Here is a 14,572-nt window from a genome sequence, read left to right on the forward strand (position 1 = left end):
GTGATATCTATATAATGGAATGCTATTTAGCAATAATAAAAATGATTTTACCACTCATATATTATGGGTAAAACTGTGTTCCTCAAAAATTAATGTTTCACTTAGCATTGAGAGGGCCAAGGGGGTGGAGGAGAGTATAGGGGAGATAAACGGTGATGGAAGGAGACTTGACTTAGGCTGGTGAACACATACTACAATGCACAGATGATGTGTTATGGAATTGTGCACCTGAAACCTGTATGATTTTTCCCCAGTGTCACCCACATAATTTTAATACAAAGGAAAAAATTAATTTATTGAAATCCTAACCCCCCTTCAGAATGTGATCTTATTTGGAAATAAGATTTTTTGCAGATTAAATTAGGTAACATTAAGTTATAATGGAGAAGGGTAAACTTCAAATGAACTATGACTCATCGTCTTAAAAAGGGTAAATTGGGCCCTGGCCACTTTGTCTCAGCGGTTAGAGCGTCGGCCTGCGGTCCGGAGAGACCCCGGTTCGGTTCCCACTAGGGGCGCGTACCTTGGTTGCAGTTTGTCCCAGGCCCTGGTTGGGTCGTGTGGGTGGCAACCACTCGATGTGTCGCTTTCGAGTCGATGTTTCTCTCTCTCTCTCTCCCTCTCCCTCTATCTGAACAAAATATCCAAAAATGTCTTCAGGTGAGGATAAAAAAAAAGGGGGGGGGGTAAATTGGGAAGCTGACGTCAGAGAAATGGCAGTGTGAGAGGTACCTTTGGCCTCTCTTCTTGGAGTTTCAACAATTGGAACAGTTATAATTTAAAAAAAAAAAAGGATTCCCGGCACAACACACAAACACCTCTGAGAAATCACAAATCAAAACATCTGAAGCTGAGCAAATGGGACTGAACTGGGGAGGTGGGAAGGGAGAAGAGCTGGCAGTGTGCCAAAGATGCAGTACTCATATATGGGTTATTAAACTGAATGAACAAGAAAAACAAACAAAAACCCGTAGACACAGACAGCTGTACAGTAGTTATCAGAGGGAAAGGGGGCCGAGGGGTGGTAAAGCTTAAAGGACATAAAATACATGGTGACAGTAGGTGATTTGACTTAGGGCAGTGGGTACACAATGCAATATACAGATCATGTATCATAGAATTGTACACTTGAAACCTATATAACCTTATGAACACCCCAATCAATTTAATAAAAACAAATAAGATAAAATTTGAACAAGCAGTCACAAAAGGAGAAAATGGTGTGAAGATGAAGATAGAGATCACAGCCTTGCAACAAAAATCAAGAAATGCCAGACTGCAAGCAAACCACCAAAAGCTCAGAGACAGATATGAAACAAATTTTTCTTTACAGAATTCATAAGGACCCAACAGAACAATCTTGCTGACACGTTGATCTCAAACTTCTAGCCTCCAGAAATGGGACAAAATAAATTTGTGTGGTTGATTTCACCCAGTTTGTGATAATTTTCTGTTGCATTCTAGGAAATTAACATAGATAATGATATGAATGGATCTCAAATACACCATACTAAGTGAAAGAAGCCAGACAGAAGGGCTATATACACTAGGATATTATTTATATGACATTCTTTCAAAGATAAAATTATATGGACCAAACAGTTAGTGGTTGAGGCAGTGGGTGGGAGAAGGGGTTGATCACAAAGAAAAGCTCAGAGATTTTGTTTGGTGATGGAACTCTTCTACATAATAAGAGTGGTAAAGGTTACATGACCATATACATTTGACCAAGCTTGAAAATTTATACACTAAAAACTGTAGATATTCTTCTTGCTTATAAATCATATTTTAATTTGAATATAGAAAAATATGAAATAACAAGTAATATGAAAACATATGTGCACTTTCATCATATCCAGCTAGGTTCCTACAGGCACTTTAATTGCTTCTTTCCTAAAGCCTTAGGATGAGAGCTATAGAAGTCCTCACTGGGGACATCCCCAAAGAACTCCATGTCTCCATGGCTCCCTCCTGATTCCCAGGAGTTAGCCTCTGAAATCCCAATATGACTCAACGTTACATCATTTTAAAGGGACCAGATTGTGTGATGAGCTCCCTTGGCCGTCATTTACTCATACTCATGTTAATAGATGTTAGTAGGTGAAGGCCTTCCCTCTGACCCCAGATCTGAGAGTTTGCTACTACTCTGCAATCCTGGCCAGGGAAATATTCTATTGATTGACTTTATAGTTGAATATTTTATTGATTGACTTTAAAATGATAACACTTCTTTGTTTTACAAAACTTTCTTCATTTGCTATTGACAGGCACAGTTTTGTAAATTATATGGGAGCAATGACTTTATTCCTTATTTTAGAAGTAAGGACAAAACAATCGACTCTTTCAAAAGCATATTAATTATTAATGGTAGATTCAAAACTTGTACCCAGGTTTCCGACTTCAGCTTGGGCTTTTTCTCCATCTTTATTTGTCTTACAGATCTTGGAGCTTTTGGCCAGTACCCGATAGAGAACATCCACAAGAGTATATATGCATTATTCCATGGTTAGATTTCAGATTTTGAAACCACTATTCAGGGTTGACTATCCCTTTCCTATCAGAAACAAGGTAAGCTTCTATGTTATATACATGTTTTTAGTGAGAACTGTAATTTCTACAAAATCCATGGGCAACTATACCTACTATGAGTTATTTGAGCACATAACTAGATGCTTTGAACAGTTTTTCCTAAAACAGTAATTTGAGACTGGGGTTTACATAACAAAAGTTCATCAGTAAGAAGTATAGTGATACTATGGAATATCATTATGTTGTTTTCCTAAAAATGATTAACAAAAGAAAAGATAAAAATGCTTTTATTGAGTGAGTCTTGATATCACCTTATTTTCGACTTGTTTTCCTTTCACTGGAGGTTTAAAAAAAAAAGGCAGAAGAGAGTGAAATAACTTTCCTTTAAGTTACAGAAATGTTGCAATTGAATTAGCATGACCCATTGTAATCTTTTATCCATAATCTCATCTTTATCATGACTAACATATCTACCAATGTTAATGGTGAGGTGGCTGAAGATATAGGCTTTTGATTAGGTCACGGATAGATTTGAATCATTAATCTTAAATTTTCTTGATACAGGCTATGCAATTGTAGAGCTTTACATAGCTTCCTAAGTCTTCAGTTCTCTTAATGGTAAAATTGGAATTATCGCATCGCCTACCTTACAACAGTATTGTGAGGATTAAATGAAAAGATATGTTTATATTTATACATATATGTAAACACATACCTAAATATAATTATATACACCTATAGCTTTTGTTATTGTTTGCAGAACATGCTATATTCTGCAAGTGGTTATGATTGCCAAAGGTTGACAAACCAATGACTTGAGGAGCTAGGTTAAGTGAAGATGTGAAAGAGTTAGGAGGACAATGGTAGAGAACAATGATTAGTGAATGATAGGTGTCTTTCTAAAGACCTCAAATTCAGATTTAAATTATTTAAAACATTGACATACTCAAGAACATAATATATAAAAAGGTTAAACATGACTCCTAACACCAAAACAGAGTTGCAGGCTGAAAGAACCCAACATTGAGGGCACTTTCAACCCTCAGTCTCTGTGATTCAGCTATGAGCTTATAGTAATGAAAGAAATAGAGTTTAGGAAAGGAGACTCTTTCAACTCATGTCAATATATGGAATTTAAGAAAGAAATAAGCGAAAGCTGGCTCATGTGCAATGGCTAGAACAACTACTCGTGCTGGCAGAGAAAAGGCAGACAAAGAACCACTGGAGGACAAAAAATATCTCAGTGAAACAAGTGTGTGAGAAAACAGAAATCAAAGAGAGAGGCTACAAAACTTCAAAGCTCATCCACATAGGAGTTTTGAAATTTTATCACCCATTTTTCTGAAACAAACAGAAAGGCTTTCATTTCATCCTAATAAGAATAATATAGCTAATACCTATCAGTCTATGCTATAACTAAGCAGTTTAACCATTCGAGTTAACCCATTATTTTATTTAATTCTCACAATAATACCATGAGATTGATTATTTACAATTTATACATTTTTTATTTGTATATGGAGAAAGCTTTAATTTGTATATGGGGAAAATCAGATTCAGGTACTTAGGTTGGAAACAAAAAGACTTGGGGAGTAGATGTTAGAACTGAAATACACCTTTTCCCAGAGCCCAAGCTCTATACCCAATGCTATCTGTCTTCTCAGAACTGTCTCTGCTGGTGGCACTGCCCCTGCATCTCCAGTTACCCACCACATGTACTGTTCATACAAGTCCCAGTTACCAAACTGTGGAGACCAGATCACCAATGGAGACTACGAGCAATGGCAAATTGCATTAAACTCAATTTTATACATTAAGACAAATGAACTGGAGAACCACTTTGCCTGTGTACATAATTTGGTCTTGGCAGTAATGATTTTTAAACTAAGTTAAACAGACTAAAAACTAGTCAATCTTGTAGAGTTACTGAGATAAGTCAATGTACATAGACGTCAGGTGTCTAGAGCATTTCCTGGCACATAGAACATAGAAGTATAAGCATTCATTAGGTTCAGGGAACTGAAAAAAGACATAAATTTATTCCAAATATGTCATCTTGATCAAGACATTACTTGTTTATACAAATCAGTTTATAAGTTTACAAAATTTGAGAAGGTCGGCAATGATTCATTAAAATTCTTTAGTTCAAAAAATGTGTAGCATTAAATTTTATTGTCAAACCCATCTTAAGATCTAAATAATAGTGAGGAAAGAAGTATTGCTATAATAAAAATGTATATTTATCTATCATCATTCTATCTATCTTATTCAATTTCTAGTGAATCAGTTTCTTCTTCTCATTTCTATAGGGCATCTCATAATTCCCATAAATCACCCATGGAGAACAATTCAGACGTGACTGAGTTCATCCTCCTCGGACTAACCAATGTCCCAGAACTGCAGGTCCCCCTCTTTATAATGTTCACCCTTATCTACATCATCAGTGTGGTTGGAAACCTGGGCATAATCATCTTGATTCTCATGGACTTTCATCTGCATACCCCCATGTACTTTTTCCTCAGTAACCTGTCTTTGGTCGACTTTTGTTACTCTACAGCTGTTACCCCCAAGGTCATGGCTGGGTTCCTTAGAGGAGACAAGATCATCTCCTACAATGCCTGTGCTGCTCAGATGTTCTTTTTCGCAGCCTTTGCAACTACGGAAAATTTCCTCTTGGCCTCAATGGCTTATGACCGCTATACAGCAGTGTGCAAACCCCTGCATTACACCACCACCATGACAACAGGGGTGTGTGCACATCTTGCTATAGGTTCCTATGTCTTTGGTTTTCTGAATGCCTCTGTCCACATTAGGGACACATTCAGCCTTTCTTACTGTATATCTAATCTGGTCCATCACTTTTTCTGTGATGTTACAGCAGTCATGGCTCTCTCTTGCTCTGACAAATATATTAGTGAGCTGATTCTTGTTTTTGTGACAAGCTTCAATGTCTTTTTTGCTCTCCTGGTTATTTTGATATCCTACCTGTTTATATTTGTCACCATCCTGAAGATGCACTCAGCTGAAGGATATCAGAAGGCTTTGTCCACCTGTGCTTCTCACCTCACTACAGTCTCCATCTTCTATGGAACTGTCATCTTCATGTACTTACAGCCCAGCTCTAGCCATTCCATGGACAAAGATAAAATTGCATCTGTGTTCTATACAATGGTCATCCCTATGCTGAACCCCCTAGTCTATAGCTTGAGAAACAAAGAGGTCAAAAATGCATTCAATAAGGTGGTTAAGAAGGCAGAATTGTCTCTAGGCCTCACCTTTTAAAGTTGTAAGATCCAGAATGACCTAGTTTCATTCCTGTGAGATGTTCAACATGCAATGACTCACACTTTAAGATCCACAATACCCCTGAATCACTGTAAACATACCAATGTTTCTTCAAAAGCCTATCATCTAGAAAAAAGAAAATATTGTGTCCAAATACATGATATTTGAATTAGGATGGCCAAAGAAGTCTTACAATATTGGGCGCCTTGGTTGAAATAAATCTTAATGAGTATACTTAATTTATTCAAATGTTCATATTTTTTCATGTGGCAATGGAAATATATGAAAAACATGGCACACATGAATTCATGAAAAAAAAATGTGCAAGAATCCCTTGTGTGAACAAACATGCAAAGGTGGGAAATTTCTTAAAACTGTTGAGTGGAGAATGGCTAATTTCAACTAAAAAGTTAAACTAATTTTCATATCAAAATATACATTCATGGTCAAGATTATTTATTTCTGCAGTTCAAAACGATTTCAGGAGTCTAAAATAAAGAACAATGTGATATGAATATTTAAATAAAGATACACACTTTTGTTGGCACAGTTTATTTAGAGCTACATATGTATAATATTATAAAGAAACTAATATTTCTGTCTTCAGTAAATCTACTGGTAGAAGCAGTTTGCTCACAGGATGATTTTCAAAAGCGAAAGGGCCATAGTATAAGAAAAGGTGATTGAGAAATTATCAGAGAATGTTCCAATTTTTCCTGTATGTGACTGTTTTATTTTATATTTTGTAAAAAAACACTTATTGATAATAATGTCATCTGTTGTTCTTGTTGGAAATACTATGAAAAGGTTAATGGCACTCATTCGTGGATGCGTCAGTCTTAGATGAGCTCCATCGTGTCTTTTTCCTCTCCTATTCATTCACTTCACTTCATTCACACTGAGTTCCTCGCTTTTCCTCGACAACTCCAAGCGTGCTCCTGCCACAGAGTCTTTGTGCTTGCTGTTACCAATGCTCAGAAAGCTCCCTCACTTCCTTCAATCTTTGATTAAATGTTACCATACCATAGTCACTAACACCCAATGGACACTGTTCCTTCCTTGCACTCCTTACTTTAGTTTTCACAATTCTGATCAGTACTCAACTATTAAACTGTTATCATTATTTATATATTTCCCTACTGACAGTGTACACTGCACAAGAAGAGTCACTTTGTCTTCCTATTAACATCTTCATTTCCAATATAATAGTTACAGCCTGATTTATACCAATTTGTCATTAAGTATTTGTTAAATTAATTAATTAAATAGTTAATTAATTAAACTTTGAGTCTAATAGTCAATGTATGTGAATCACAGATAATTCTAGGAATTTATTATTCATGATAGAATTATGTAGAAAAGAATTTTAGAGTTCTTTGCTGGGTAAGTTCAGTTGGTTAGAGAGTCGTCCTGATAAGCCAAGGTTGGGGGTTGGATCCCTGGTCAGGGCACATACAAGAAGCAACCAATGAATGCATGAATAAATATAACAACAAATTTCTCTCTCTCTCTCTCTTTCTCTCTCTCTCTCTCTCAAATCAATCCATCAATCAATAGATTTTTAGAACATTTCATGAGACATGGCCAGGTTTATTTTTCTATATTCTCATTCAACTATTTGTATTTCTCACTTTTGGACAAATTCATATTTTAGAAACCACACTGCCAAATGGATATAATCACACATTAATTCTTTTTTATTGATATTTTTCATTAAGTGTCAAATAACACAAGAAATAAATTTTATATAGTGAATCATAGAAAGACAAGAAGACTATAATAAATTTTCTACCTGGTTCAATATGTAAAATACCTCCATATAAAGCTATTTATTTAATGTCCTTGATTCTAAGCAGGCAACTACTATCTACCTCTCACCCAGTTTCCTCTTTAGTTAATATCTTACTTTATCATATTACATTTGTCAAAACTAAGAAACCAACATTGATACATTATTATTATCTAAAACTTTAAGAATTTACCAGATGATTATTTTTTACTAAGGTAATTTTTCTGTTATAAAATCCAGACCAGGATGTGACATTGAACATATTTATCATGTCTTTTGACTCTTCCCTGATCTGTTACAGTTTCTTAGTATTTCCTTATTTTCCAGTACCTTTATAAGTATTGAGTAGAATGCCTGCCTTTCAATATACATCCCTCTGATTTTTTTTTGACATAGTTATACGCAAGTTATAGGTTTTGAGAAAGAAAAAGAAGTGACCTTCTCATCAAGTCCTAGCAGGGGATACACATTACCAACATGACTTGTCACTGGGGGTTTTACCTTGATCAGTTTAACAAGATGATTACTTAAGCTTTTGTCAGCTTCTTCAATGTAAATCTAACTTTCCCCCTCACACTCTATATTGAGAAGCTAGTCACCAAGTTCCAGTACACATTCAAGGTGCAAGAAACTACATTCCACCTCCGGGATATAAAATTGAAACTCATAGACACAGGAAGAGCATTGGGATTATTATAGGAGTGGTTGAGGATGATTAGACTTTGACTGCTCAATATACAATGTAATATACAAATGATGTATCATAGAAATGTACACTTGAAATCTATGTAATCTTATTAACCAATGTCACTCTCATAAATGTAATAGAAATTAAATAATAAAATAAAATTTCTCTATAAGGAAGAATTGTTTGTTTGTTTATTTATATCAGAAAAAACAAAACCAAGATTGCAAAACAGAGTGTCAAGAGATAAACCAAAGAATCTCTATGCATATATGCATAACCAATGAGCACAGACAAAAGGATAGTGAAAGCAAGGGTGATTAAAAGTGGGAAGAGGGTGTAAAAGGGGTAAAAAAGTTGGAACATCTGTGATATTTTCAACAATAAACTTAAATTTTAAATAATGAATCCCAGTAATAGGTGTCTAATGGAGCACGGTAAGGAGCACACGAAGCCAGTGGTCAAGTCCAGTTGCACAATCGGAAAAGGCTTTGTGAAAAAAAATATTGTTACTATGAGGATTAAAAATGATAAAATGTTCCTTGGGCAGATGTTGTCAAAGGAAATAGTGCAAGAAAGCTTCCAGAGTCATAAAACAGTCACATTTCAAAGGCATAGATTCTGAAAAAAGTAATGACAGTTAAAAATTTCCTTTCAATGAAAGGAAACTTGAGTTAATAAGAACTAAATAACCTGATTTTATTATGAATTCATTCAACAACTAATTTTAAATGATGCATTTAACCAACTTATACATTGAGTTCTTACTACACATCAAGCCGTGGTAATGGAATGGAGAAACAATACTGACCAGATTTTATTCATATAGACTTTACAACATTATGAGGGAGAAAAGAAAAAGACTAAATGCAGTAATGATTTAAAAATATTATTAGTGAGGACCGAAAAATGGCGGCGGAGTGAACGGAGCTACACAGACCGTCTCCCAGAACCAAACTGGAATTACAACTATAACACAGACAAATCGACGGGAAAAACCAACAGAAAAGCAGCTTGCGAGGACCATACAACGAGGGACACTGACTCCATCCCGGTAGGCTTGCGAAGGCGCGAGACGGGGCTGGGAGCGCACGGTCGGCAGCTCGGCAGCGGCCTTAGCTATAAGCGGCGCCCGCGGGTTACACTCCCAGGCGGCCCCACAGCGCAGCCGGGACTGAGGCTAAAACAGCCACAGCCACTCACCTTGGGCTCTGGCAGAGGGAGGGCAGACTGGACTGGAACTGTGTCGGGACACTCGGGGTTTGGAGGGCTCTCGGAGCTTTGGCTGAGTGCAGCCACTCAGGACGGTGGCCACATTGCTTCTTCCCAGGGCTCTGAGAGAGGCAGCAGCCCCTCCCTCGGAGATCCAACCCCACCCTGTGGGCCATTGAAGTGTTAATTGAGGCTCACTAACAACCAGCATCTGCCCCACCCTCGTGAAAGCCCCTTGGCTGAGCACCAGAGGGAGTTTTTCAATCAACTGACAACCCAAAACTCATCAATTAACCTAGACTGCTAGCTTCCAGGCAAAAAGCTAGAGGATAACAGTACGTTTCCTGGGCTGGCAACTTTAACCAGGAAAGTAAGACTTGACAGTGGTGTTCAACGCGGGTCCTCCCTCGCTCATCTAAACACAGGAGAGGGAGCCACAAACAGCAGAACACCAACACCCACAGGGAGAACTTGACAGGCTCCAAAGCCCAGAGTGATAGCTAAAATGGTGAAACACAGAAACAGAAGCCAAATGAAAGAGCAAACCACCTCCACCGAAGATGAGATCAATGTGGAGCAATTAGGCATGTTAACAGAGCTAGAATTCAGAGCCATGATCTTGAGGAAGCTGAACAGCATGAGTAAGGACATAGAGACACTGAAAATAAGCCAAATGGAAATTAAAAACCAACAAGAAGAGATAAAAAATGACATATCCGAAATGAAAAACACATTGGAAGGTTTAAAAAGCAGAGTAGGGGAAGCTGAGGACCGGATCAGCGAATTAGAAGACAGGGTAGAAAAAATCAACCAATCAGAAAAACAAAAGGAAAAAACTATTAAAAAACAGGAAGACAGCTTAAGAGAACTATGGGACAACTGGAAACGTAATAATATTCGCATCATAGGAGTCCCCGAAGAAGAAGAAAAGGAGCAAGGGATAGAGAATATATTCAAAAAAATAGTGAGAGAAAACTTCCCTAATTTGGTGAAGGAAGAAGGCATTCAAGTTCAAGAAGCACAGAGAGTCCCAAGTAAGAAGAACCCAAACAGGCCCACACCAAGACACATAGTAATTAAAATGCCACAAATTAAAGACAAAGAGAGAATCCTAAAAGCAGCAAGAGATAAGCAACAGGTTACCTACAAAGGGAACCCCATAAGGCTCTCAGCTGACTTCTCACAAGAAACACTACAGGCCAGAAGGGAATGGCATGAAGTAATCAAAGTCATGAAAAACAAGAATCTGAATCCAAGACTACTCTACCCAGCAAGGCTATCATTCAAAATAGAAGATCAAATAAAGAGCTTCCCAGACAAAAAAAAGCTAAGGGAATACATTAGCACCAAACCAGCACTGCAAGAAATGTTAAAAGGACTGCTGTAATTAGCAGTAGAAATGGGAACAAAAATAGAACCACACTAAACAAAAATGGCAATAAATAAGTACATATCAATAATCACCTTAAACGTAAATGGACTGAATGCTCCCATAAAGAGACACAGAGTAGCTGATTGGATAAGAAAGCATGACTCATCTATATGTTGTTTACAAGAGACCCATCTCTCAACAAAAGACTCACATAGGTTGAAAGTGAAGGGATGGAAAAAAATTTTCCAAGCAAATGGAAAGCAAAAAAAAGCTGGGGTAGCAATTCTCATATCTGATAAAATAGATTTCAAAATGAAGACCATAACTAGAGACAAAGACGGCCACTACATAATATTGAAAGGATCTATCCAACAGGAAGATATAACCTTGATAAACATATATGCACCCAATATAGGAGCACCAAAATATATTAAAAATCTTCTGGAGGACTTCCAAGGAGAAATCGACAACAATACAATCATAGCTGGGGACTTCAACACCCCGTTGACAGCACTGGATAGATCCTCTAGGCAAAAAATTAGCAAGGAAACAGAGACTCTAAATGAAGCACTAGACCAAATGGATTTAATAGATATCTACAGAGAATTACACCCCAAAACTACAGAATACACATTCTTCTCAAGTGCACATGGGACATTCTCAAAGATAGACCACATGATAGGACACAAACTAAATCTCTACAAGTTCAAGAAGATTGAAATCATATCAAGCATCTTCTCAGATCACAATGGCATGAAACTAGAAATCAACTGCAACAAGAACATGCAAAGACATTTCAACACATGGAGGCTAAATAGCATGTTATTAAACAATGAATGGGTCACCGAGGAGATCAAGGAAGAAATCAAAAACTTCCTGGAAACCAATGAAAATGAACACACAACAACACAAAATCTATGGGATGCAGCGAAAGCAGTTCTGAGAGGGAAGTTCATAGCACTACAGGCCTACCTCAAAAAACAAGAAAAATTTCTAATTGACTGTCTAACCTCACAACTTAAAGAACTAGAGAGCAAACAGAAAGAAAACCCCAGAGCAAGTAGAAGGAAGGAAATAGTAAAGATCAGAGCAGAAATAAATGACATAGAGACCAAAAAAACAATTCAAAGGATCAATGAAACAAAGAGCTGGTTTTTCGAAAAGATAAACAAGATTGATGGACCCTTAGCTAGACTCACCAAGAAACAAAGAGAGAGAACCCAAATACACAAAATCAGAAATGAAAGAGGAGAAGTAACAACCAACACCACGGAAATACAAAAGATCGTTAACAACTACTATGAACAACTATATGGCAACAAATTCGACAATCTCAGCGAAATGGACAAATTTCTAGAAACACACAGTCTCCCAAAACTATTCCCGGAAGAGATAGAAAACTTGAACAGACCAATAACAGCTAAGGAAATTGAAGAGGTAATCAAGACTCTCCCAGCAAACAAAAGCCCAGGCCCAGATGGTTTCACGGGGGAGTTTTACCGAACATTCAAAAAAGAACTAACACCCATTCTCCTCAAACTATTTCAAAAAATTCAAGAAGAAGGAAGACTTCCAAACACGTTCTATGAGGCCAGCATAATTCTAATTCCAAAACCAGAAAAAGACACTACGAAGAAAGAAAACTACAGGCCAATATCCCTGATGAACATAGACGCCAAAATCCTGAACAAAATACTAGCAAATCGGATCCAGAAATACATCAAAAAAATTATTCACCATGACCAAGTGGGATTCATTCCAGGGATGCAAGGCTGGTACAATATTCGCAAATCAATAAACGTGATACACCACATAAACAAAATGAAGAATAAAAACCACATGATCATATCAATAGATGCTGAAAAAGCATTCGACAAAATCCAGCATCCATTTCTGATAAAAACGCTCAGCAATGTAGGAATAGAGGGATCATATCTCGACATAATAAAGGCCATATATGAAAGACCTACAGCCAACATCATACTCAATGGACAGAAACTAAAAACATTTCCATTAAGAACAGGAACAAGACAGGGATGTCCACTTTCGCCACTCTTGTTTAACATTGTACTGGAAGTCTTAGCCACAGCAATCAGACAGGAAGAAAAAATAAAAGGGATCCAAATTGGAAAGGAGGAAGTGAAACTGTCATTATTTGCAGATGACATGATATTGTACATAGAAAACCCTAAAGACTCCATCAAAAATCTATTAGACTTAATAAATGAATTTGGCAAAGTAGCAGGATACAAAATTAACGTCAAGAAATCGACGGCATTCTTGTACATCAATGATGAACTCACAGAAAGAGAAACTGAAAAAACAATCCCATTTACCATCGCTCCAAAAAAATTACGATACCTAGGAATAAACTTAACCAAAGAAGTAAAGGACCTATTTGCAGAAAACTACAGGTCATTGAAAAAAGAAATAGAGGAAGATATAAAAAAGTGGAAGAACATACCCTGTTCATGGATTGGAAGAATTAACATAATTAAAATGTCCATACTACCCAAAGCAATCTATAGATTCAATGCAATCCCCATCAAAATACCAACGACATATTTCATAGAACTAGAACAAATACTTCAAAAGTTCATATGGAACCAAAAAAGACCCCGAATAGCCACAGCAATCTTGAAAAAGAAGAACAAAGTTGGAGGGATCATATTACCAGATATCAGGTTATACTACAAAGCGACTGTAACCAAAACAGCCTGGTACTGGCACAAGAACAGGCATATAGACCAGTGGAACAGAACTGAAAACCCAGAAATGGACCCAAGGCAATACGCTCAATTAATATTTGACAAAGGTGGCAAGAGCATACAGTGGAGTAAAGACAGCCTCTTTAATAAATGGTGTTGGGAAAATTGGACAGCTACATGCAAAAAAATGAAACTCGACCATCAACTTACACCATACACAAAAATAAACTCAAAATGGATAAAAGACTTAAATGTGACCCGTGAATCCATAAAAATTCTAGAAGAAAATGTAGGCAACAAAATTTCGGACATCATACGGAGCAGAATTTTCACTGATACATCACCTAAGGCAACAGAAATAAAGGAGAAAATGAACACATGGGACTACATCAAACTAAAAAGCTTCTGCACAGCAAAAGAAACGATCATCAAAGTGGAAAGGCAACCCACTGTATGGGAGAACATCATTGCCAATGATGTATCAGATAAGGGGTTAATTTCCAATATATACAGAGAGCTCACACAACTCCACAAAAGGAAGACAAAGAACCCAATTAAAAAATGGGCAGAGGAGCTGAATAGACACCTCTCCAAACAGGACATACAAATGGCCAAGAGACATATGAAGAAATGCTCAACATCACTAATCATCCGAGAGATGCAAATTAAAACAACAATGAGGTATCACCTCACACCTGTCAGAATGGCCGCCATCAACAATTCATCAAACAACAAGTGTTGGCGAGGGTGTGGAGAAAAGGGAACTCTAATACACTGCTGGTGGGAATGCAGACAGGTGCAGCCGCTATGGAAAACAATATGGTGCTACCTCAAAAAATTAAAAATTGAACTTCCATTTGACCCAGTGATCCCACTGCTGGGAATATACCCTAAGAAGCCTGAAACACCAATCAGGAAGAATATATGTACCCCCATGTTCATAGCAGCACTATTTACAATAGCTAAGATCTGGAAACAGCCCAAGTGTCCAC

General features: G+C 37.1%; 1 protein-coding gene across 1 annotated transcript; it reads left to right on the forward strand.

The window, feature by feature from the left end:
• The first annotated feature begins 4,866 nt into the window (after positions 1-4,866).
• On the forward strand, positions 4,867-5,811 carry LOC118628231 (olfactory receptor 5B2-like). Its single transcript, XM_036259057.1, has one exon. It carries the CDS (start codon positions 4,867-4,869, stop codon positions 5,809-5,811), a length of 945 nt encoding a protein of 314 aa, XP_036114950.1.
• The last annotated feature ends 8,761 nt before the right edge of the window (positions 5,812-14,572 follow it).

This window comes from Molossus molossus, unplaced genomic scaffold (genome assembly GCF_014108415.1).
Source record: "Molossus molossus isolate mMolMol1 unplaced genomic scaffold, mMolMol1.p scaffold_m16_p_13, whole genome shotgun sequence".
In the NCBI taxonomy this organism is placed as follows: domain Eukaryota; kingdom Metazoa; phylum Chordata; class Mammalia; order Chiroptera; family Molossidae; genus Molossus; species Molossus molossus.

Coding starts and splice junctions, on each gene's coding strand:
- LOC118628231 (XM_036259057.1), top strand. CDS start 4,867: ATGGAGAACAATTCAGACGTGACTGAGTTCATCCTCCTCGGACTAACC.